This window comes from Pristis pectinata, chromosome 3 (assembly GCF_009764475.1).
Source record: "Pristis pectinata isolate sPriPec2 chromosome 3, sPriPec2.1.pri, whole genome shotgun sequence".
NCBI classification, from domain to species: domain Eukaryota; kingdom Metazoa; phylum Chordata; class Chondrichthyes; order Rhinopristiformes; family Pristidae; genus Pristis; species Pristis pectinata.
Genome location: NC_067407.1, coordinates 54,939,254 through 54,965,070, shown reverse-complemented (window position 1 = coordinate 54,965,070; position 25,817 = coordinate 54,939,254). Strand labels below are relative to the sequence as shown.

Below are 25,817 nucleotides of genomic sequence, written 5' to 3'. Positions count from 1 at the left end.
AGCAACGATTTATTCTCGTTGGAAACCTTTGATAGCTGGAAGACCTCAGCCATGTCATCCCCTAACTCTTTATAACTGTAACAGCCTGCTCACACACCACCCTAGAGAATTGACACTGCAGCTTTTATTGCTTACACATCACTTCTATACTATTTGTCCAAGATCGCAATTGGTCATATTGACAAAAGTGCCAGTGATGGTGAGGTTTGGGGATCAATTCAAACTCCAAAGAGTTATGAAGTACTGCAATATTGAAGGACTGGTTCAACCTTAGAGATGCCATTAAGCTGAGACCTTGTCTGCCTTCCAGGCAAGTGTTGAAGATCTTATGAAATAACTGTGGAATTCTCCCTCATGCCCGGGGCAATACATCTCATTACCAGTAACGGCAAAAACAATCTGATCAGAATAGTCAGAGAAATGTTATGTCCAACTTACAAACAAGATCCCACGAATAGCAATGAGTTAACCGCAATATCATTTTCGGTTTGGTAACAGATGTTGGGTGATAAATATTGGCCAGAACACTAGGAGGATCCTGGTCCTTCGTGGTTTTTTTTTACCACGTCAGAGTAATAGCTTAAAGGTAGCATGTCTAAAAGTCAGTTCAGTTTCTCCATCTCTAAAAGATTGTTTGACTACTTTATAAAATCCAGAAGCACATTTGTGTTTGATGCTAGCAGCCTCTGCAGTTGATATTATCTGTGGGTACCAAGGAATATGCACCATCTCGTGATAGCCCAACCTGTACAATGAATTGAGGAAGCACTAATGGCCTTAATGCACTTCTTTTTGGATGTTAAGACATTTGTTTAGGCATTCATTGATTATGTGATACAATAACTGCAGAAAGGGGCAAAATGGCTGTCACTTTTAAGCCGTATTTTCCTTATGCAGATAACATACAGATAGTTAAATTGAAGCATGCTCAGAAGCTGAGTAATGCATCGCTTGTCAAAATATTTTTCTAGCATATTCCAAAGACATAGAAGCCTTTCCTCTCTATTGCAATGGGCATACTACCTTTACATTTAGGGCATCAACCTCCACTCTGCTTCACTGGCTCCACTATAAGAAGAACCAGATCCACACTACAGCAGCTGCTCCTTGCTTTGGCATGAATATTCCATTTCCCATTCCAACTATAATTGTTGGGTGTCAGCTGATGCTTCACCTTGTCCACTTGTGAACCCCACTGATTTGTTTTAGACCCTCAAATACACTCATTCTTTGCAAGATGCAGGAACAAGATGACAAGCAGGGGAACCCCTTATTCTTACCTCGGATGGTCTTGAGCATTACAGCCAGAGGCTAAAAGATGGTTGCTTGACCTGAACACTGTGTCTTGAATGATCTGAAGAAATGTGAATGAATAAGCAACTCAACTCTGGTAACTGGCAAAATCTACCACTTTGACTTTTTAGTTCTTGTATCTTAATTTATTATCTTCAGTATTCAGGTTAATATTCAGTTCATGTGCCATATAAAGAAGGTTTGGAATACAAGTTCTCTGGCACCAACTCTTTGGCTTAAATGGAGATCTGCAAGCTGCTTAAATAAGCCTGATGGCTCACTGAGTATCATGTTGCTTATTTAACAACTGTATTTTTGTTTCAAAACGATTATCTTTCATGATAGAAATTTATAAGATTATGAAAGGCATAGATAGAGTAGACAGTTGCTATCTTGTTCCCAGGGTTAAAATGTCTAATACTAGAGGGCATGCATTTAAGCTGAGAGGGGGCAGATCAAAGGAGATGTGCAGGGCAGATTTTTTTAAAATTACGCAGAGAGTGGTGGGTGCCTGGAATGTGCTGCCAGGGGTGGTCGTGGACGCAAGTATGGTAGAGGCATTTAAGAGGCTCTTAGACAGGCACGTGAATATGCAGAGAAAGGAGGGATATGGATATTGTGTAGGCAGAAGGGATTATGGGCAGGCATGGTACTGTAGCGGTTAGCGTAACGCTATTACAGTGCCAGCAACCCGGGTTCAATTCTGGCCTCTGTCTGTAAGGAGTTTGTACATTCTCCCTGCGTCTGTGTGGGTTTCCTCCGGGTGCTCCAGTTTCCTCCCACATTCCAAAGGTGTACGGGTTAGGAAGTTGTGGGCATGCTATGTTGGCGCCGGAAGCGTGGCGACACTTGCGGGCTACCCCCAGAATACTACGCAAAAGATGCATTTCACTGTGTGTTTTGATGTACATGTGACTAATAAAGATACCGTATGGTATCGTAGTTTAATTAAGAGAGTAATTAAATGCCTTACTAGAATGGCACATCATGGGCCGAAGGGCCTGTTCCTGCTCTGCACTGTTCTATGTTCTATTATTGTTGACAATATACAGGGGTCATTCAGTCTTACTATTTTCTAGACTGCTGAGCACAGCTAATGTGAGTTGATATGTTCATTGGTTACATGCCAAGTAATGCTGTATGTATTTATTTCTTTAGTAGATAACTTTTCTCGTAACAAACATTGTAATTCTGTTGCTTCATACTTTGCTTCAAATTATATTTTCCATTATCTCCTTAAATTATTAATAAATCCACTTCAATAAATTGGATTGAAGCAAAATATTAAGCATGCCAAAAATTGGAAGTCAGGGGTTACCTTTGCTGAGTGAAAAAGGATTATTGTTCAAACAAAGAGCTTATGCTGGAGTGAAAAGATGTTAGAAACTAACAGCTTTTTATCTCAAACATCTCCCAGTTCTGAGGAAAGGTCACTGACTTGAGATGTTAATTGTTCTGCTAAGCAGAGATGTTTTTGGCATTTCTCATTTTATTTGTATGTATGACATTGCTTAATCTTCTTTGTGGAGTTGTTTATCAATTACCATAAATGACACGATTGAAAATATAGATGGTGTTATTCTTTTCCATACACATTTAAACTTCTCTTGCTACATTTACCTCACCAAAACAAAATCCAGGAAACCTCTACTTGAAAAAATGGATTAAAATTGCCTCAAATGCATGTAGAAGAGAAATAAGCTCTCTCAGTTTGGCTGTTGTGGAGTGTCAGAGTTAGACATTCCAATCACGTGAACAACATATGGGCAAAAATATTACAATGTTTTCCCAAAACACTACAGTTGTGCTTAGCAACCTATTTTTGTACATGCCAATTTTCTGTAAATTCCATCAGTTCCTCTACAACTTCAGTGTGTTTGGATGGAAATCTTGAAACATTAGTCTCGTTTTTATGTATAAGTGGCCAAAGTAGCAAAAAGCATCAAATCTGTGATTAAAATTCATTTGATGTTTTAAGTACTTAAACTGCATTTAGTTATAATTCTTAAGCAGTTTAAAATTAATTATTCTAATAGTTACCCTGAAGTTCTTACTTCAGTCAATTCAGCTGTGGAAGAGTTCAACTTGAACACAATGATAGATGTTAGTGCTGTACAAATGGATATTTTTGTATTCAATATCAAATGTAAGGCAGCAATATCAGTGATTCTGAGCATTGAAACTCTGCTGTTTTAGCCAAAACTTCAGAAGGACTACTCCAATGGAACAGTTTCATCTCCTGTAAAAGTTGAATTGTTTATTTCTGAGTGACGCTGCAAATCTTGTGTTCTTTTTTGAAGAATTAGTTTTAAATTTCAAACTGGGCTGAGGCTGTCAACTCCATTTCAGCTGAGGGCCACCAGAGGAAGGAAAATTTCCAACACAACCCACTGAGTTGGATTAGTCCAATGTACTTCTGAGCTCTGCAAGATGTCATTCTGTAATCATTTAATGTGCTTCCTAGAAATACTTGACAATCCTAATAATGATTTTAAAAAGTAAAGTAAGCTTTGCAATTCTTGGTAAAAGAAGTCAACACTTTCAGAAGTGTTGAGAATTTGGAAGCCAAAATAAAAACCGCAAATTTTGCAAGGCAATTTATGCTCCAAATCTGATGATACAGAGGATACAGAATTGTTAGAGCCCTGCCAAAATATTAAGGTTGTGGTCTTAGAATGTGCTGACTGATTTGTGCTGATAAAACTGGTTAAAGCGAGCTGACATTCCAAAGATGCACTTTATTCTGCACTATATGGGCAGGATAGCAAAATTTATAACTTGCACAGCATGGCAAGTTAGACGCAAGGAATCAAAAAGAATACCATAACATCTGGCTTTGATGCTAATAGTCTATTGTTACATCTTTGACACTGCAAGTAGTGAGTGAGTGCAGTAACCCCTGTTTTTTTGGGTAAATGCAACATATTTTGCAGGATTGAGTACAAAAAAGACATGAGCATTTGGCCCATATTCCTCTAAACCTTTCCTATCCATGTACCTGTCCAAGTGCCTTTTAAAACATTGTTATTCTACCTCCCTTAACCACTTCCTCTGACAATTCATTCCAATAATGTACCACCCTCTGCGTGAAGTTGCCCCTCAGGTCCCTTTTACACCTTTCTCCTCTCACCTTAAACCTAGGCCCTCGAGCTATTGATTCCCTGTCTCTGGGAAAAAGACTGTGTGCACTCACCCTATCTATGCCTCTCATGATTCTATACACCTCTATAAGGTCACCCCTCAATTTCCTGTGCTCCAAAGAATAAAGTCCTAACTTGCCCATCCTCTCCTTATAACTCAGGCCTTTGAGTCCAAGCAACGTTCTCGTAAATCTTCTTTGCGGTCTTTCCAGCTTAATGATGTTTTTCCTATAACAGAGTAACAGGGTAACCAAAACTGTAGACAATACTCCAGGGGCGGCCTCACTGATGTCTTTTACAACTGCAACATAACGTCCCAACTCCTGTACTCAATGCCCTGACTGATGAAGGCCAGCGTGCCAAATGCCTTCTTTATCACCCTGTCTACCTGTGACACCCCTTTTAGGGAACTCTGTACTTGTACTGCTAGATCCCCCTTTTCTACAACACTCCCCAGGGCCCTACCGTTTACTGTGAAAGTCCTATCCTGCTTTGATTTCCCAAATTGCAACACCTTGCACTTATCTGAATTGAAAGCCATTTGCCATTTCATGTCATAAGAGAATATGAGTGTATAATTAGGAATGTATAATTAGAAATTTACCAGCCAATGTAACACGTTGGAAAGGAGCAAGTGACAGTATTTCTGGGGCACATTTTATACTTCTGAGATGCTCTAAAATTTTCTCTATAGAGATCATTAGTAACTTTATTGAGACTGCTTGAGATTGTTTTTGACCATGTTTTTTTTTACCTGCCAGCAAAACCGGATGCTAAAGGAGACACAAGTAAAAGAGCTGTAATCCCAGCAGAAAACACCTCCATGCACCTTTCCCCCCTATAATTAGTCCATTGGTCACCATTCTTTCACTGCTGATGTTATCGTCGTCCCCCAACATCGCTGATCCTTAACCTGTTTTGTCTCAAGAAGAACCATTCTACACATCTCTCACTACCTTGATGAAAGTTCCCAAACTATTCACTCTCTTACTCCCCAATCAATCCAATCAATACCCCCATCTGCAAACTGAGCAATAGTATCGGTAAAGACTGAGAGAGAGAAAAAGCAGACGGTTAAGGCTGATGAGCACGTGTAACAGCCTTTCACTACACTTTCACAGAATTGGTGAAATTTAAAATGTTTTAAAATACCTTTTAAGTCTGAAAATAAAATCGGCATGTTACTGCACATTAAGTGTGGGGAGTAAGAGAGTGAATAGTTTGGGAACTTTCATCAAGGTAGTGAGAGATGTGTAGAATGGTTCTTCTTGAGACAAAACAGGTTAAGGATCAGCGATGTTGGGGGACGACGATAACATCAGCAGTGATAGTGATGGTGATCGTGGGTTGTGGCGGGTGGTTATGGTGGTGGTGGTGATGGCAGGAGTGATGGAGGCTGCAGCAGGTGAAAGTGGCTGTGCTGGCAGTGGCACTGTGGGTAATATTAATGGTGTTGTGAGGGTGATGACGGACAGTTGTGTGTGATGGTGCTGATGTTGGTGGATGGGCAGGACCAGAACGAAAAGTCGATGTAAATGTGTGAACACTGAAACTCACACAGCTCACAATAGGCCTGCTAAGAGAGTAATACTTGGATACCTTTTGAACAATGGCAGGATACAAAGAACAGGACCGCAAGAAGCTGCAGAGAGTTGTGGACACAGCCCAGCGCATCACAGACACAAGCCTCCCCTCCTTGGACTCTGTCTTTACCTCTCGCTGTCTTGGTGAAGCAGCCAGCATAATCAAAGATCCAACCCACCCGGGTCATTCTCTCTTCTCTCCTCTCCCATCAGGTAGAAGATACAGGAGCCTGAGGGCACGTACCACCAGGGTTAAGGACAGCTTCTACCCCACAGTGATAAGACTATTGAACGGTTCCCTTATATGATGAGATGGACTCCGACCTTACGATCTACCTTGTTGTGCCCTTGCACCTTATTGCACTGCACTTTCTCTGTAGCTGTGACACCTTACTCTGTACTGTTATTGTTTTTACCTGTACTACCTCAATGCACTCTGTACTAACTCAGTGTAACTGCACTGTGTAATGAATTGACCTGTACGATCGGTATGCAAGACAAGTTTTTCACTGTACCTCAGTACAAGTGAGAATAATAAGCCAATACCAATAAATTAATTCACTGCCACTTCTAACCGTGGCATGGTGGTTTGGTTTTAATAGCAAAGTGCTTTTCAACTGCTGACAAGAGACACCATAGAAGTCAGCTCAAAAATTAGTCTTTGAGCAACTGGTACTAAATTTCAGACAGAAGACTGAAGCAATGATGAACCGTTCTTCACGAGTTCTATGCACTTCAAAGAGAATGAAAAGAAAAAGAAGGAAGGCCAGCGAGGGGCTCGTTAAGTTAATAAGTCTTGAGTTACCTCCCCACATGTGACCTTAGGTTAACTCGTCTTCATTTCATTTCCTTGCGTGAAGTTAAGTGTGGTAACAAAAATAAGAATTGCCCAAGGTATCTGTGAACCACAAGTGTTTGACTCAAAAAGAAAACAGAATGCCAGAAGTTCTCAGTAGGTCAGGCAGCATCAGGAGAAAGGGAAGCAGAGCTAACGTTTAAGGTTAATGGCCTTTCACCAGAACAGGTGATCAATCTGCACTTCTATAAATGTTAACATCTCATCCTTCAAGGAGAAGGAAATAACTAAGTCAATGTCTGCTTAACAGCTGTGGACATCACAAAAAGCTTCCAGAATTTAATTGAGGAGAAATGCGCAAGCTAGGAAACTGAAAACCTTTAAATTTTGCATTTACCAATAAAAGCTTCCAAGCATCAAAGACTAAATAATTCACCTGATTAAAAACATTAAGAAGATATACCCTGCAGCAGAGGTATTCACTGCCTTTACTAAATATACTCCAGACTGAGATACAGACCAGATTTCAATGGCAACTGAAAACGTCTGTATAGCATCTGTAGGAAGAACTTTCAAAGCATTTGAACTGAGGCAGAATGAGACAGTGCAGTGACTCATCATTCCAAGCCAGCACATGTAGCCTACATCGTGCCACTGAAAGAGAGTGTGAGTATTTCAAAATGACGGCACAGCTATGTGATACAATTTAATCTATTATTTTCCTATCTTCAGCAAGTCAAATTGAATTATGTCTCAAAAAATGATTCAAAACTGTTCCTGGTCAATTATTAATGTGAAATACTCAAGGAAACACGAGCAAGTTATGTTTCCTGCTGCTAATGGAATAAACACCCTCACAGAAATGCTATCGTATTGAGGCAATTAATTTCTTTACTATTAAATCTTTTTAACCTGTCTTTTTCCATTTTACTCTCTCATTCATTTCCTCCTGTCAATTTGGGCATGGGTTATGACATCATAACCTCAGCTCTCCATTCCCTTCCCCAAGCTAATTCATGGTTGTGGTGAAGGGAGCAGGCGTACAAGCTGAATATCAGAGACTGTTATGGTTGCAACTAGTCCAGTCCTGTCACCGTGGCAAAGTGATAGCATCCTAATCTCTGAATCAAAAGATAGTGAGTCTAGTTCTACTCTGTAAATTTTGGCACAAAATCACTTCAGTGCAGTGTTGATGGAGTGCAATAGTGTTGGAGATGATATCTTTTGGTTGAACTGATAAAGTGAAGCCCGGGCAGCCCTGTATGGACGATTAAAAGTAGTGGTATGCAATTTTTTTTTAAGTGTTATGTGGATTAAATTTGACAGCTCCCAAGAATGGAAGCAGGAAATAAGACGCATAATTAACTAGTGCCCATTTAGTGCAATGCATGGAGCACACTGACTTAATGCTGGCTGCTGATTATAATAACTGCATGGCTAATTGCATTGTTCTTTGGCTAACCCCTTCAACAGAATGCTAAAATAATGAATGGCTAGTATCAGATAACGCTAGCCTGCTTTGCTTAAAAGGGACGTTCACCGAGGTTGTTATCAGTTGCAGAGACCGTGAGTTCCATGAATTTCAGAAGCTAATCTGGTGCCAAATGGAGGACATGGGAAGGAGGTTGTCTTGTATCTCCCAGAAGCAAGGAGCTGCTTCAGAAAAGGAATTGGGAGCAAAGAGCTGCAAAGATCAATGCCAGGAGTGTAGCACCCAAGCATGGGGAAGCGATGTTGTAAAATGTTCAATGGTCTCACACGACTGGTAAAAGATCAGTGAATGTATCTCTACAGATCATATTCCATCAACTGCACCGTGAACTTCAGGCACTCAGTACAACATGTTGCTATCAGTTACCAGCCAATGACCCCTGTCAATCTGGACTCATACTGAACATCTTCAGGCTCTGTTACACACACATCCACACTAAATCCCATTGCCTCACACTCCTGTCTTACACACCCTAGCTGCTTTGCCACCATCATCCAATCATGGCTCTCACTTTTACAGGTCCCCCTCTCTTGCAGGACAAGAACTGGCGGGGTCGGGCAGAGGCGCACACGCATACTTGCTGTGGTGCTGACCATTGCAACAGGACTGAAAGCATCAACGGGACAATGGGACACTGGGACAAATAATTCTTCACCTTCCTCCTCCAGTCTGCTGCCAAGGCTCTACTGGGCATTAGCATGGTGCCTTCTCTTCCTTCACCATAACCTAAGCCTAAAGCTTTTGCTTTCAGTGCAGGTAACCGAGAAGTGCAACATAATAAGCCAAAGGACAGCGGTGATAATGAAGACATACCATCACCCAATTCCACATTCCATCACCAACTCAGTTCCTGACTGTATGCAGCGTAGAAGGGAGTAAAGGGAGAGGTGAGAAACTGGGGATGAGTGAAGTACAGCCAGAGCAAAGGTCAAAGATGGTACCATGCCTCATCGCCACAAGATGACAAAGGGTCCCGGTCCTGAACCATTAACTGTTTCTCCTTCCACGGATGTTACCTGACCTGCTGAGTATTTCCAGCATGTTTCCTGTTCTGGCTCCAGAAGATGAAGTTGCTCTCAAGTTCTCTGCAGGAGGCTTAGATGAGGACATTAATGGGGAGGCTACAGACACTGGCTGATGGTACACATGATGAAATGCTGGTGCACAGGTAGGACTACCAAGGTAGTATGTTCAGTAGCAAGAAGTCCAGCATAAGGTTTGTGCTGTTTAGAGTCAGTTCTTCCAAGTGTGAAAATGGTGGTTAACCCAATTCACACACATCTGATGGCCAATATCACAGCTTCAATTGTTGTGGGAGCAGTACCAACGTGGGGATGATGGAATAGAAGCTCCAACTGCTGTCATGCAAGATCAAACGCCTGCCCATGTTCTTGCATGGATCACCCCAGTCCAGCAATCTGCACCGAATATCAGGATTGTCCGAGGGAGGCTTCACAGAGAGTGCTCCTGCTGCCCTGCCAAAGGAAGACAGCATTCATCCCCCTACCCATGTCACTTTGTCTTTGCCTTTGCTTTAAAATAGCTGTACCTTTGTTCATTTGCTATTTAAAAAAAAAACTGTGCTAGCAATTGTTCACATAATACTGCAGTCTAATCTTGGAGAGCGATGCTGATTAGAGCAGGTTCACTCTGAGCAGGTTGCTCTCTGCCAACTAGCAAATACAGACTATAGCCATCACCACCCCCACCCAACAAGATGGTGCATTTTGACCAGAATTGCTCAAAAATTGTCCCCCAAGTCTCTTGCATTTTCCTATAGTGTCAGACAGAAACCTTCCAACAGCTATGCTGCAACAAATTCTGCATTCTGTTATTGTTTTATCTTGTACTACCTCAGTGTGCTGTTGTAATGAATTGATCTGTATGAACAGTAAGCAAGACAAGTTTTTCACTGTACATCGGTACATGTGACAATAATAAGCCAATTTACTCATCAGTAACAAACTCATCACCAACCTCCGAGACCTAGGACTCAACACCTCCCTCTGTAACTGGATCCTTGACTTTCTGACCAACAGACCGCAATCGGTGAGGATAGGCAACAATACCTCCAGCATGATTACTTTCAACACTGGTGCCCCACAAGGCTGCGTCCTCAGCCCTCTACTCTACTCTCTATATACTCATGACTGCATGGCCAGATTCTGCTCTAACTCCATCTACAAGTTTGCAGATGATAGCACCATAGTAGGCCGTATCTCAAATAACGATGAGTCGGAGTACAGGAAGGAGATAGAGAGCTTAGTGATATGGTGTCATGACAACAACCTCTCCCCCAATGTCAGCAAAACGAAAGAGCTGGTCATTGACATCAGGAAAGGGGGCGGTTCACATGCACCTGTCTACATCAACAGTGCTGAGGTCAAGAGGGTTGAGAGCTTCAAGTTCCTAGGAGTGAGCATCACTAATAGCCTGTCCTGGACCAACCATGTAGACGCCATGGCCAAGAAAGCTCACCAGTGCCTCTACTTCCTCAGGAGGCTAAAGAAATTTGGCAAGTCCCCTTTGACACTCACCAGCTTTTATCGATACACCACAGAAGGCATCCTATCTGGATGCATCATGGCTTGGTATGGCAACTGCTCTGCCCAGGACTGCAAGAAACTGCAGAGAGTTGTGGACACAGCCCAGTGCATCACAGAAACCAGCCTCCCCTACATGGGCTCTGTCTATACCTCTTGCTGCCTTGGTGAAGCAGCCAACATAATCAAAGACCCCGCCCACCCAGGTCATTCTCTCTTCTCTCCACTTCCATCAAGTAGAAGATACAGGAGCCTGAGGGCACATATCACCAGGCTCAAGGACAACTTCTATCTCACAGTGATAAGACTATATGTTGAAATGGACTCTTGACCTCACAATCTACCTTGTTGTGACCTTGCACCTTATTGTCTACCTGCAATGCACTTCCTTGTAGCTGTGACACTTTACTCTGTATTCTTTTATTGTTTTTATCTGTACTACCTCAATGCACTGTGTAATGAATTGATCTGTTCGAACGGTATGCAAGACAAGCTTTTCACTGTACCTCAGCACAAGTGACAATAATAAACCAATACCAATATAATTTACAAATTGGGGGAGGGGCACTGTGAGCTAGGACAGGAAAACACACATGGAAGTCGAGCACTAAGAGCAGAAACAAGAGATTCATTCAATATGTGTGGATTAAAGCAGCGTTTCTTTTAAACTTTAGACTGGTACTGTTATTTTTATGTTGTTTTATTTTAGTGTGGTGGCCAAGCAGAAGCTGTGGTAAAAGGAAGGTGGGGAATGGAATTGTAAGTGAATGGGAAGTTGAGGTTTTGACAACTGAAATCACACTCTGATGAGTTCTTCACTGACAACTTTCTGGAAAAGACTTCTGTAGGTCGTCTCCTCCTGATCTCCTCCCTTCATTCTTCTTGTATTCCTGCTCTTCAGCTGCTTGTTGTTTATCTGGTGTCAGGGGTTCCATTCTCATAATGATGAGGTTGTACAGCATACAGACCGTGAATGTTGAGACCTGTTTTGGAAAGGAGAGCAAGTCTCCTCCAGTGTAGTTCAAGGAGTTCAGTCATTGAGTCTGTACGTTATTGGGCTGCTAGCTCAGATTGCTGCATGGTTTTTATTAAGCTCCATTTCCCTGGACTTGTGAACCACACCATCAGTGGTATCCCTTGTCAAAATATTAACCTCTCTTTGCTTTATCAGTTGCTCAAATGCATCTGGTAAAGTGGACTGCTACAGAACGTGGCTACTGGCAGGGCTCTGGGCACTGACCTGCATAGTTTGCTTCCTATGGCTACACATGAGCTGGATGCCGAGGGAATCAAATCGTTTTCTCTTCTGCTAAAGTGCAGAGTTGACAGGGACTGTTCACAAAGCAAAGAGCATGTAGTCAGTGCTGTCCTGCACCATGAGGAAGTCAATATTCCTAGCAAACCTCTCTCCAGCTGCAGCTACCTGGCAAGAGAAGGTTTTGAGGAGGAACTTGCTCAAACCATCTGGGGTGTAGTGACTGGGATCCCAGTTCACGTGAGTCTGAGTCTGCTTGAGGTCTACATTGCCATGAGTACCCATCACTGCAAGGTAAAGGTGCCTGATCGTTTAAATAAAATTCAGCTCCATTATTAAAAACTGCTCTTGTCTGGGAATGAACAGCACCAATCACCATTAAGACCAATATGTTGCAAAACTTTGCGGAGACAAACTTTGAATGTTGCACTACGGTTGATGTCATTTGGCAAGCTAGGTGATTAAAAAACGGGCTGGAGTGCACAACAATCTTGCACCAAAAGGTCTACACTTATTGATGACCAGTGTTAACGCTCCCAAAAAAGTACGCAAAATACAGTAATGACCTGCTTGTGCAAGATTTGCCTGATTTTTCTGGTGTAGTGCAGATGGATTTTGAGACCATTGCAACTCCCTCCCACTCACTACAACCTCTGTTATATCCAGCTGAGAACAAACATTATTTGCCACTTCAAACACCAGCTATTTATAACACTTAACTGAAAAACTTGCACTCACATCTAAGTGTTAAAATCAGAGGCCACTGAACATTAATAGGATAGTGAAAGACTAGTGTTGATTCATCAGTAAATTGAGAGGGATCTATTCCATAAACAAATGGAGTACATGTTGGAGATGATTGATTACCAAACTTCTCTGAACAACATTCCTTTCGCATAACCCAAATAACATATTGTTCTTAAGCTAAGTTTTCCTTCTCTTGGTGCTCTGGTAAAAATTGAGAGGTTCTTTCCTCACTTGGCACATCAGCAGAAAATATTATTTATTATCATCATAAACAATGTTATTGCCCTGGCTGATAGGCTGCAGAAGAAACATTGACAGCACATTCTTTGCTGACCACAAATCCCATATTTCTTTCCCACTTCACAAAGAGACAACATTAAAGTTGACATCCACTGTATGTAGATGGTGCAGTGTTTATGTTTTAGAATATTTAACACCCATGGACTAGAAACTGTATATAAAATCAAGTACCTGAATTCAGGTTGTATGACTGCAACATTTCCTATTTTAAATTTGTTTCAATTAACGTGTAGTTATGAGAGCTATCTTTTTCAAATGGATCACGCTTCTATTCCAATGATTGCTTGACTGATCTCTCTTCTTCCACTCTCTGTAAACAGGAGCTCACCCAAACCTTTGTTGTCCATATCCTAACTCACACCAAGTCTAGGTCACCCATCAACCTCTGCTCATTGACCTATATTGGCACCTGGGCAGGCAATATTTATTGTTTTTTTAATTCTCATCACTTTTAAGCTAGTCCATGGCCTCGTTCCTCCCCATCTCTCTAATTTCCTTTAGCCCTGTAATCCTTTGAGAACTCTGTGTTCCTCCAATTTTGGCCTCCAGAGTATCCCTCATTTCCTTTCCTTCCCCACCGCTGACGCTGATGCCATCGGTCATCCACACAACAAGCTCTGGAATAACAAACAGAGAATGCTGGAAACACTCAGCAGGTCAGGTAGCATCTGTGAAAAGACAAAAAGAGTTAAAGTTTCAGGTTGAAGATGTTGCCAAGCCTGCTGAGTGTTTCCAGCAGTTTCTGTTTTTACATCAGATTTCCAACATCTGCACTCCTTTCAATTTTCATCAAAAGGCTCTGGAAATCCTTCAGTCAAGATATCCCCTTCCCCACCTTTCTTCTTCAGAGTGCTTCTTGAGCCCTATCTCATTTGCAAAACATTTTGTCACGTGTCCCAAAGTCATCTCTGGTTCCAGGTAACTTTGTTTGATTATGCTGCTCCTGGGGATTCTTTACAATGTAAAATGCATAATATAGAAAATTTGTCGCATTGCTTCTCATATTCTCATACAGAAGGATGCCATTCATCCCACTGAGTCCATGCCAACTCTCAGAGCAATTCCATCAGCTCATTCCCCCACCCATTACCCTGTCATCTATTCTCTCTCACATGCCTATTTATGCTTTATTTTCCTGCCACACACTTACAACACAGCCAATTTACAGTGGCCATTCAAGCTGCTACCCAACATATCTTTGGGATGTGGAAGGAAACCGCATGCGGTCGCAGGGGCAGTGTGCAAACTCCACACAGACAGCGACGGATCAGGATTGAGCCCAGGTCACTGGAGTTGTGAGGTAGGTCTCTACTAGCTCTGTCACCCGAAACTTGTAGAAAAGAATTCATTATATTGAAGAAAAATATTGTAAAGAAGAATATTATTCATTTACAATATTTTTAAAATATTGAATAATATGAAGAGCTTCTTTTGATACCTACTCATCTTTGAGTTTCATTTCATTTATAATAATGACATTAGCAATCTGTTTGGTGAATAACAATATTATTTTATCAACAGTCCATTCTGGCACAAGAAAACAACACTACAAATTCTTCCAAAATTTTGATTATGCAAGAAATTAATTATGGCAAACCTCTTAAAGGATTGCAAAATTGACCTATTGTTCGTTTTTTTTGGTGCCCCCTGTAATTTGCCCCAGTTTTTCCAGCCTGCTGATGATTAAAATCCACATCCTTCTGGGGAAAAAAAGTGGTTGCAACTTCAGTTAGGGTGAAATTTATGAAACCCAATAAATCAGCGTATACTTTTGCAAGGAGGAAATGTCCCTTTAAGAAGTCGTTTTGCTGCTGGCTTTGGCAGCAAAAAAAAAAGGCATTTTACTGCTGTTTTTGGCAGATCCTTTCATGTTACATAAACAACAGCTGCCTTTATATGCAGAGCGCAACAGGAAATTTAAAGAAGTAGACAGACATACAAAGAACTCCGTGAAGAAATAATATTTATTAATCCGTGGTGGAAGAACTAGCATACAACACAATTTTAAAAATTCCCTGGCAAGGGTACCAGACTGAATATCCTCATTTTCTCTTTTGAAGCTCATCACACCCACCCACATGCCTCCACAAGCCGAACCAGAATAACATCTCCCAGGGCTTTACCAGCAGTGATCTTGGCCACCACTGGGTTTGTGGGCAGCCCCAAGGTTGGGTTTTGCCTGATTATATTCTCTTCCCCAAATAAGAGAATGCCAAGGGATTCCTCTGCACCTTGCCCCAAATGTCTATCCCAGATAAATCCATGGTTAAAATCGGTACCTGATTATTCCAATGATTTGTGCATTGGAGACCTAACAAATTAAGATTCCATCTCTGCAATGTGGTCTCTAACCACAGTGGTACCATTCCCATACCCAGGTTATCCAGTCAAGAGCCAACATACTAAGTAAGACTATGCTGCAACCCCTAAGACCTATAATTGATGTAAGAGACAGACCATCACCTTTTGGTCTGCTCATTGTCCAAGGACAGTGACACGGCGCAGTGAGCAGAACTCCTGCCTCACAACTCCAGTGGCTCAGGTTCGATCCTGATCTCCAGCATTGTCTGTGTGGAGTTTGCATGTTCTCCCTGTGACCGCATGTGTTTCCACTGAGTGCTCCAGTCTCCTTCCACATCCTAAAGATACGCGGGTTGGTAGGTTAAATGGCCACTGTAAATTGTCCGCAGAGTGAAGTTGAGTGGTAGAATCTTGAGGGAGTTGATGAGAAATTGGGGAGAATAATATGTGATTAGTGGAGATTGGGTGCTTGCTGGTCAGTGCGATCTCAGACCAAAGAGCTCGTTACCATGCTGTATGACTCTCTGACAGTCTAAGATCTTGCCAAGCCCAAAGCACAAGCTTGGCATGGTACCAGCCAAAGCAAGGATCTATGATTTTGGTGGAAGGACTGGAGAAGATGCCAACCGTCACAACAAGGACTGTATGGTTGGCTTTGCAACATTGAACTGATGCAATCCTTATGCACCACACAGGCTTCATTTTCTGGCGCCACATTAAGATAATTGCAAACCAGCTGCAAGTTGAAAAAAATTTGTGCAAATGAGGAGCAGGCTTTAAGTAAGGCTCCAAGTCTCAGTTCTCAGTCAGACCAAATTTAAACAAATTAAACAAAGTCAAGGGGTTAAAACTGGACATATTATGCCCATTTTAGTGAGGTGCCGTGAGCCGCTTTAAGGTTTCAATTTGACGTTGGCAGTGCACCGCACTTCTAGCACTTGACTCCAAGCCTTGACTTTCTGGTTGTCTGTTCCAATTGCCTCTCATTGCTGGAGAGCCTCCTGCCTTATTTAGGACTCAGTCTATCTCTCCTCCTTCCCACTTCCTTCACTGGTCTACATGGATTTTAGTAAGGCATTTGACAAGGTTCCATATGGTAGGCTTCTTCAGAAGGTCAGAGGGCATGGGATCCAGGGAGGCTTGGCCATGTGGATTCAGTATTGGCTTGCCTGTAGAAAGCAGAGGGTTGTGGTGGAGGGAGTGCATTCAGATTGGAGGGCTGTGACTAGCAGTGTCCCACAAGGATCAGTTCTGGGACCTCTGCTTTTCATGACTTTTATTAATGACTTGGATGAGGAGGTAGAAGGGTGGTTGGTAAGTTTGCAGGTGACACAAGGTTGGTGGTGTTGTGGATAGTGTGGAGGATTGACGAAGATTGCGGAGGGACATTGATAGGATGCAGAGCTGGGCTGACAAGTGGCAGATGGAGTTCAATCCGGAGAAGTGTGAGGTGGTACACTTTGGAAGGACAAACTCCAAGGCAGAGTTCAAAGTTAATGGCAGGATTCCGGGGAGTGTGGAGGAGCAGAGGGATCTGGGGGTCCAGATCCACAGATCACTGAAAGTTGCCTCACAGGTGGATAGGGTAGTTAAGAAAGCTTATGGGACGTTAGCATTCATAAGTCGAGGGATCGAGTTTAAGAGCTGCAAGGTAATGATGCAGCTCTACAAAACTCTGGTTAGACCACACTTAGAGTACTGTATCCAGTTCTGGTTGCCCCATTACAGGAAGGATGTGGAAGTGTTGGAAAGGGTGCAGAGGAGATTTACCAGGATGCTGCCTGGTTTAGAGACTATGCATTATGAGGAGAGACTAAGGGAGCTAGGGCTTTACTCTTTGGAGAGAAGGAGGATGAGAGGAGACATGATAGAGGTGAACAAAATATTTAGAGGAATAGATAGAGTGGACAGCCAGCGCCTCTTTCCGAGGGCACCAATGCTCAATACAAGAGGACGTGGCTTTAAAGTAATGAACTTTAAAGTAAAGTTCAAGGGAAATATCAGAGGGAGGTTTTTTACCCAGAGAGTGGTTGGGGCATGGAATGCGCTGCCTGCGGCGGTGGTGGAGGCAGGTACATTGGTCAAATTCAAGAGATTACTAGATAAGCATGTGGAGGAATTTAAAATAGAGGGATATGTGGGAGGAAGGGGTTAGATAGTCTTAGGCGAGGTTTAAAGGTCGGCACAACATTGTGGGCTGAAGGTCCTGTATTGTGCTATGCTGTTCTATGAATCTATGAATCTCTACCGTGACCTCCAGCAGTGCATCGGCAAAACCAAAGAGCCCATTCTCTGCCATAGTTGGCCATCCTTCCCTTTTTTGCCAGGTTAGTTTCAGTTGCAGAATGACTCCCAGTGTCTAGTCAAGTCACACTGCACCTCAACTTCAGGAGGAGTGGATTAGCATTAAGCATTTAGCTTTAACTAGTATCAAGTAAGATTGGGCCTTATGCTGATGTGACCAGCTACGATGTGGGTAATACTGACTGCATCCAGAACTGGTTGTAACTGGTAGGTGGCAAAAAGTCGGCACATCAGTTGCATTCCAATGAACTTGCATGGGTCACAATTCCCACTACTATCTTTGGCGCTCATCAATTTAATGCTTGCTGTCTTAATTGAAATCTTAATTGAAATTTTTCCAGAGGGAAAGTCTGTTAAATCATTTCCTGATTTCCTATTTTTTCCAGTCCATTTATGAATTCAATTAAATTACGGCACTTATTCACAAATTCATTTCCTTGATTAAACAAAAAATACAGATTTCAAATGAGAGGTAGTGACATTATTGTGTTTAATTCCAATTAGTTTAGCCCCTTAATTCAGCACTGACTCTGACCATTGTACCTTGAGATTACTAAATCATTGCAAAGTGATTTACAGTGGAGTAATCAAACATTTGATTTGAAATCACATAAGGATGCATAAAGAGAGCTGGCCAAAAGCGTGGTTGCATGGGTAGGTTTTAAGGTTTTTTTTAAGAAAGAGTAGGGGAAAGCTGGAAGGGGGGGCTAGCTGTAAAAAGGAAAATAGGAATATCAGCCTGACAGGGTAAGATAAGATGATAAATCTGCATAAGAAAAGGTGATAAATCTGCAGGCAATTGGTTCGGTCTAAGGCAGCAGCCAGGGAGATGGATGGAGTCAATGGTTAGCTTATAGAGTTATAGGGTTTGGGATGGAGAGTGAAAGCAATGGGAATAACTAATCAGAGGAAATGACAATTCAGCTCATATTTTAGTGTTACTTCATTAAGGACCAAGTGAAACATGACTGGCTCAACGCATGTTGTTAACTCCGTGGAACTTCCAAGAGAGAAACATTACACTAATCTTTTTAACATAATTCAGCACACTAAAAACAAACGTTTAAGATCAACTTGATGTGGATTGGAGGGTCTCTACCTGCAAAATTTGACTCTGTGGTATGTCCAAGATAATTTACAGAGGCCTCTTAGATGACTTTTTCAGGAACACAGAAGCGATTGCAGTATCCCTTAGTTCAACTATCAACGAGATTGTCCCTAAGGGTTAATGCTCTTAGGAGCATCTGGGAAGACTGTGCCAATCTCCTGTACTCCAAACACTCTGGGCACATGTGGCTGAGTAGTAATCATTAATGGATTATTGTCTGATCAAAATCATTAAGGGTGTTGGTTTTAAATTGGACAACAAATGGCTACAGATTTGTGCAATAATTCTGGCAGGTAGATATTGGAGAACTGTGTTCACCCCTTATTTCCATTTCTTGAGAATAGTGGGGCTGGAGGTGTGGTGTGACAGTGGGGACAAGTAGGATTGAATTTTTGTTCAGCATTAAACTATTCTTGTGCAGTTGGTGAAAGTACAATTAGCAACATTCATTTGTCACGATTCCTAACTTTCTTCCTAAGAGTTAATGGAGGCAGAAGATGGAATGAATGTTAATTGGAACACATAGGTGTTAAAATTATTTCAGCAAAGTGCTTGTGCGACACACACAAACTGCTGGAGGAATTCAGCAGGTCAGGCAGCGTCCATGGAGGGAAATAAACAGTCAACATATCGGGTCAAGACCCTTCATCAGGATTACATCAGGACTCAGACCTGCTGAGTTCCTCCAGCATTTTGTGTGTGTTGCTCCAGATTCTAACATCTGCAGAATCTCTTATGTCTCTGCAAAGTGCTTGTGTTATGGAGAGAACACACCCATGCTGGGGTCGGGGGAGCAAACACTTTTCAACTTAATCAGTATTCTTAAGAAATCAGAAATATGGGCCCTGCGACTCTGACCTTCCATTGGTTACATTTTTTTCAGCTGATAATTATAAAGATTATAGTGCCACAAATATATAGTTCCAGAGAGGTAACTTGAAGCACACAGTTTGCCAGTGAACAGTACATCGACTGAATGATACCAGCTTTGGAAGTTTAGGATAAATGTTCCACTGGGTAATGACAATCAACATAAGACAGTGAAAAGGTAAATGAGTAGGTTCCATAGGAGCAAGTTGGAGCAGAACATCAACAGGCACAAACTCGTGAAGCAAGCTTTATATCTCGTTTCACATACCTTAGCAAATTGAGGAAGGAATATCGTGGTAATCCTAACTTTCTTCCAAAAAGGTTTCAATCACTTCCAAATCAAATCAGCACAATGTTCCTCAAACTCTAAGCAGTGCATTTTACCATTCAGAGTCCTGCTCTTAAATGGCAGAGTCCAGCTCTGAGGAAAAGCAGGTAACATTTTCGTTTTTAAGGGCAGAACAGTTCATTAGCATAATTCATGTGTCTGTCTGTTGCTTTCATCCAATGAACTCAGGCACAGATAATCATGCAATCAAATCATCCCTGCAGGCTTGAATGGTCAAAGTATTTGCAGTGATGATGATTCAATGTAGTCTGCACTTCAGGATTATAAAGTTGAAACAGAGCACTCGCTGGCAAAAATACTGAAAAGTTTTCAAAGACTGAGGTGAAAGTTGTGAAGCTTTTCAAGGTCATAACTTTGTAGTAAAAATGTGTCAGAGAAACGGACGTAATGGCTGACCACTGTTCATACAATACAGAAATGTAAGAACTTCCTGAACCCTTTAATTGTCTTCATCTCACCGGGGGGACCTGGACTTTATATGCTCTTCCAGGCTTCCTAATTTAACTCTCTGAAGAAACTTTCCTCAGATTTGGTATTTGCCACTGAGCATTCATCCACGAGAACTGCAATCTGGAAACCACAGCCTTCCGCCTTGTGTCCAAAGGCTGCCAGGAAATCCAGATGTTGTTAATTACATATATAGTTATCCATGCACGATATACCCCACGCTGGTTGAAATGGCAGTTGTTTGTAAGAACTGTGTCTCACGAGAGAGACACACACTGAGGATTGCAGCAAAATAGCAAGGATGTGGATGTAAAAATATTTCCTTTTAATTTGACTAAAGTGGTTTCTCTCCTTTTTCACGTCCGCAGCTCCTGGATCCTACCATCCCAGCAAGTTAACAACCAAATTAATTCCGGTAATTCTCTTAAAGCATTTAAATTTGGATTCTTTTGCGTGCACAAAGAGGGCACCTCGCTCCCTTCCGATTGGGATCACCCACCGTCGTCAAGCATATCAGAAATAGTTTATGGAAAAGTTGGTTAGCTGTGGGGAGTGAATGATGAATACACAGCTCGCATTCCAACACGTGTTTGAAGGGACTTTTGACCCATTCTTAAAAGAAAAACAATCATTGCAAGCACGTGGGGCACATTCCAGTCTTGTTTATTTCCCAAGCGCAGCACAACTGGCAGCAGGGTTGGTAATAAATGACACAGATTTAATCTAATTGGCAAAGGGACAAGTGGGATAAGGAGGCTTTCTTATGATGTAGAATTCACTGTCAGGAAGATGGGTGGAAGTAGATTCAATGGCAACTTCCAAAAGAGAATAGGATAAATAACTGAGAGAAGGGAAACTGACAGGGCTACGGGATAGGAGCAGGGAAGCAGAATAGCAGGATTAAATAAAACTAGGGGACATAGATTTAAGGTAAAGGGTAAGAGATTTAAAGGGGATTTGAGCAGGACCACCTTCTCCCAGAGTGGTGAGTACCTGGAGAGAGTGGTAGAAACAGAGTCGCTGACAGCATTAAAGAAGCGTTTTGACAAGTACTTGAAACCTCTAGGCATTGAAGGCTACGGGCCAAGAGCTAGAAGATGGCCCTAATATGGATGGGGCCCACTGGTCAGTATGGATGTTGAGGGCTGAATGGCCATTTCCTGTGCTGTATGACTCAATGACTTTTGATAGCTCTTTAAGGGAGCTAGTACAAGCACAATGAACTTATGCTATGCCATAAGATACCATGATTCTCTGATAATATCGTGACACAATTGAGGAAAAATTCATTGAAGGGAGCCACTGAGGCAGGTCACAGCCATTTCTACAAGGCACCATCAACAAACAAAACATTTCCAATAAACAAATAAACAAGATTCCAGCATCTGCAGCCTCTTGTGTCACCATCAACTTTTTATTCTAGATGGGGTATGGTTGATTTATAGAGGAGTGAATAGGAATTGTTGAAATAAATCTTCACAGAGGATGTGGGAGGATGTTGGATTAATCTGAAACACGTCATTTTGGAATGTCTCTGCAGAGAGCACAATTGCATTATTAGTCATCCTTTAGTGGTTGTAGCCTCTCCCCTCTGAGGCAGAAGGTTGTTGGCACCAAATTTGGGGGTGAGCACTGCACTGTCAGGTGCTGCTTCCAGATGTAATGTTTTAATTCCTCAGGTGAACATAATGGACCCCGTGCCAATAACTTGAAGAGAAGTAAGAATTTCTCCTTTATATCCTGGTCAATTTTTAAATTCAATCAACAACACTAAAACAGATTAAAGTGTAAATGCAAGACTTCAGTCATTTCTTTTCCTCTTTTCCTCAATTCCCTGCAGACTAATTATTCTTGTCAATGGCTAGGAACTGGGGAAGTGGGAGAAGTTTTATTCGATTGTTGATATAAGCCTAGAAACCATTGTTTCTGCAAGGTTATTTGATACATTCATGTGATTTTCATCATTCTTTATTCAATGAGAGGTATTAACACATTCATTGACATAAGCAAGAACTCTATTAAAACAGTGGAGAAAGAAATATTAAACAAAATGTGCATCACAAGCAATAAAATCCAGGTTGTATGATTCAGAGCATCTCTGGCTGGAAGGTGTCTGGGGCTAAGCTAGAACAACTCACTTTGGTATTGGTATATTATTGTTACTTGTACAGAGGTACAGTGAAAAACTTGACTCGCATACCGTCCATATGGATCAATTTATTACGGAGTGCATTGAGGTAGTACAGGGTAAAAACAATAACAGTACAGAGTAAAGTGTCACAGCTACAGCGAAGTGCATTGCAGGTAGACAATAAGGTGTAAGGTCATAACAAGGTAGGTTGTGAGGTCAAGAGTCCATCTCATCATATAAGGGAACCGTTCAATAGTCTTATCACAGAGGGATAGAAGCTGGCCTTGAGCCTGGTGGTATGTGCCCTCAAGCTCCTGTATCTTCTGCCTGATGGGAAAGGGGAGAAGAGAGAATAACCCAGGTGGGTGGGGTCTTTGATTCTGCTGGCTGCTTCAGCAAGGCAGCGAGAGGTATAGGCAGAGTCCATGGAGGGGAGGCTGGATTCAGATATTTCTTAAACCTGGGTCATTTTTGGACTCAGATTCCAATGTCATAGAAACCAAGAACACAAGGAAGTAGGAGCTGGAGTAGGCCATCAAACCCTTTAAGCCTGCCCCATAATATGCTCATGGCTGATCTATGCTGGTCTCAATTCCTCTTCTATGTTATTTCTCCACATCCTTCTATTCTTTGATCTATCAAATATTTATCCACCTCCACTTTAAATACTTCTAATAATCCAGCTTCCACCACACGCTGGGGCAGAGAATTCCAGAGATTCACTACACTCTGTGAGAAGAAATTTCTACATACCCCAATTTTAAATGACTGACCCATTATCTTGCGGTTATGTTACCTTGTTTGAGACTCTCTCACTTGTAAAAGCTTCCCAACATCTACCCTGTCAAGCCCCCTTAGGAACTTGTATGATTGAATAACGTGACCTCTCAGTCTTCTAAATTTCAAGGAATACCGGCTCAAACTATTTAGTCTCTCTTGGCAGAATCATTGTGCCAACTTCAGTGGGAGGTGAAGTTGAAGCCATCACTCTCCATCGTGAGGGATGCTTTTGGTTTGCTTGTGATTAGTGAAAGGAAATGGTCGCTGATTCTTTCTGGATAAAATTTTTGAAGGAACATTTTTAAGCACAAGCATCAGTTGTACAGGATTAAAGTCAGGAAATCAATATTTTAATTCTAGCTCCTCTGTCAAGTACAGGGCAATGAAAGATCCTAACAACAGAGATAAATCACAGGAAATTTATCATACTCGCCCCCAGAATAGAAATGAATTCACAACGCCACATCCAAACTCGCAAGAACAGACCCCTTGGCCCACCAAGTCTGCACTAACCAACAAGCACTTATTTACACCAATTCTACACCAATCCCATTTTAGTCTCCCCCACGTTCCTAATAACTACCCCTCAGATTCCACCACTCTCCCACACACTTGGGGCAATTTATAGTGGCCAGTTAACCTGAAAACCTGCACATGGTTGGGATGTCGGAGGGAACCAGAGCACCCAGAGGAAATCCACGCGGTCATAGGGAGAACGTGCAAACTCCACACAGACAGCACTGAAGGTCAGGATTGAACTTGGGTTGCTGGAGCCATGAGGCAGCAGTTCTACTAGTTACATGACTGTGTTGTCCCTAACAATGTATTCATGACTTTTATCAAATAGCCTTTCTCCCCTTTTCAACAGGATCGTGCCTGGGGCTTGTCCTCAACCTCACTTTCCTCCCCAATCACCTCATCCTGGATCTCAAAAATCTATTGATCTATTGATCTCAGCCTGAATACTGTATAGTCAACAAAAGAGTGCCTCTGGCTCACTGATATAATGATTTCCAAAGAACTATAAGCCTCTGCACAAAGAGATTTATACTCACCTGGTCCTCAATGACCTGCTATAAAAGAACATAAGAACTAAAACAAAAGGGCAGCAGTAGGGCATTCAGCCCCTCATGTTTGCTCCATTATTCAATAAGGTTGTGGCCCATATTTGACCTCGGTGCCACTTTCCTGTACTAATCCTGTATTCCTCGATTCCCCTAATATTCAAAAATCTATTGCATTCTGTATTGAACATACTCAGCAAAGATTCCATACCCCTTAAGAGAAGAAATATCTTCTCATCTCTGTCCTGAATGGCTGACCCTTTATTCTGAGGCAAACCCCAGGTTTTAGACTCACCAGCCAGGGGAAAAAAAACTATCCCTGCACCTACTTAGTAAGAACTTGGTAAATTTCAATGAAATTGCCTCACAATCTTCTAACTCTGGAGGCTACAGGCCCAGTCTACTCAATCTCTCCTCAAACCCGCCATCCCTGGAATTAATCGGAAGAAACTTTGTTGCACTCCTTCTGGAAGCTATCCTAGTGTCAGCTTTTACATTAAGGTTACTGAAATCTCTTAACCTCACATTAAGGAATTTCACTACAGAATAAGGAATTATTGTCTTTTGTCGTTTATCACAAATCCCTTGTCAGGACTTCTGCACACCCTGTAAGTCATTAACCAGGCTGTCGTTCACATATGTAGGTAGGGGAAAGCACTAGTCCTACATAATGGAGAACATAGTTTAGATGTTTTTCTATGTGCTTTATGCTGAATAGTCAATCAGGCTGAGGTTATGTATTGTACAAGAAATGAGAAACAACAGCCAATCACAGGGGTCTGATTGAGCAGCAGCAATTTTGTTGGACCAGGGAGCCAGCTGTTGAAATCAGAAAAAATGCAGGTATCAGGAATCTGAAATAAAAATAAAATCTGCTGGAATTACTCAGCAGGTCAGGCAGCATCTGTGGAAAGAGAAACAGAGTTAATGTTTCAGGTTCGAGACCCTTTGTCAGACAAAGAGTTTTGACCCAAAATGCTAAATCTGTTTCTCCTTCCACAGATGCTGCCTGAGTCTGTTTTTATTTCAGGGAGCCATCTAATTGAGTCATTCCTCTCTTGGGTGTAAACCTGTGTGTAAAATGCTTTGCCTTATTTTAAGCCTCTTCTTATCTGCCGAGGTTCCCAAGGCCCAGGGATACTAACTTTCATGCTTGAAAAAAACAGTTTAAATAGTTAAAACAATCTCTTTAAAATATTTCAAGAGTCCAGCCTGCCATCTGAGTGTTAGTTACTTGCCCCACCAGCTCCACCCCATCCCCAATACAATCAGAATGAGGTTAATAATTGAAAAAACAATTTTCTACCCTCCTGT

General features: G+C 41.9%; 1 protein-coding gene across 4 annotated transcripts in view; it reads right to left on the bottom strand.

Annotated features, from left to right (window-relative positions):
• ddr2a (discoidin domain receptor tyrosine kinase 2a) overlaps positions 1-25,817 on the bottom strand; it is a 130,768-nt gene that overhangs the window by 75,889 nt on the left and 29,062 nt on the right. The window contains exons 1-2 of one of the 4 annotated variants that reach the window (XM_052011064.1): positions 20,001-20,158; positions 1,281-1,354 (exon numbers count right to left, since the gene is read on the bottom strand). The exons of 1 other annotated variant lie outside the window; for it this stretch is intronic. In XM_052011064.1, the coding sequence (XP_051867024.1) occupies positions 1,281-1,299 (19 nt within the window). In that variant the 5' untranslated portion in view covers positions 1,300-1,354; positions 20,001-20,158. Of the gene's footprint in view, positions 1-1,280; positions 1,355-20,000; positions 20,164-25,817 lie in introns of those variants that run through there. 2 more of the 4 variants (XM_052011065.1, XM_052011066.1) reach the window with 2 other exon arrangements.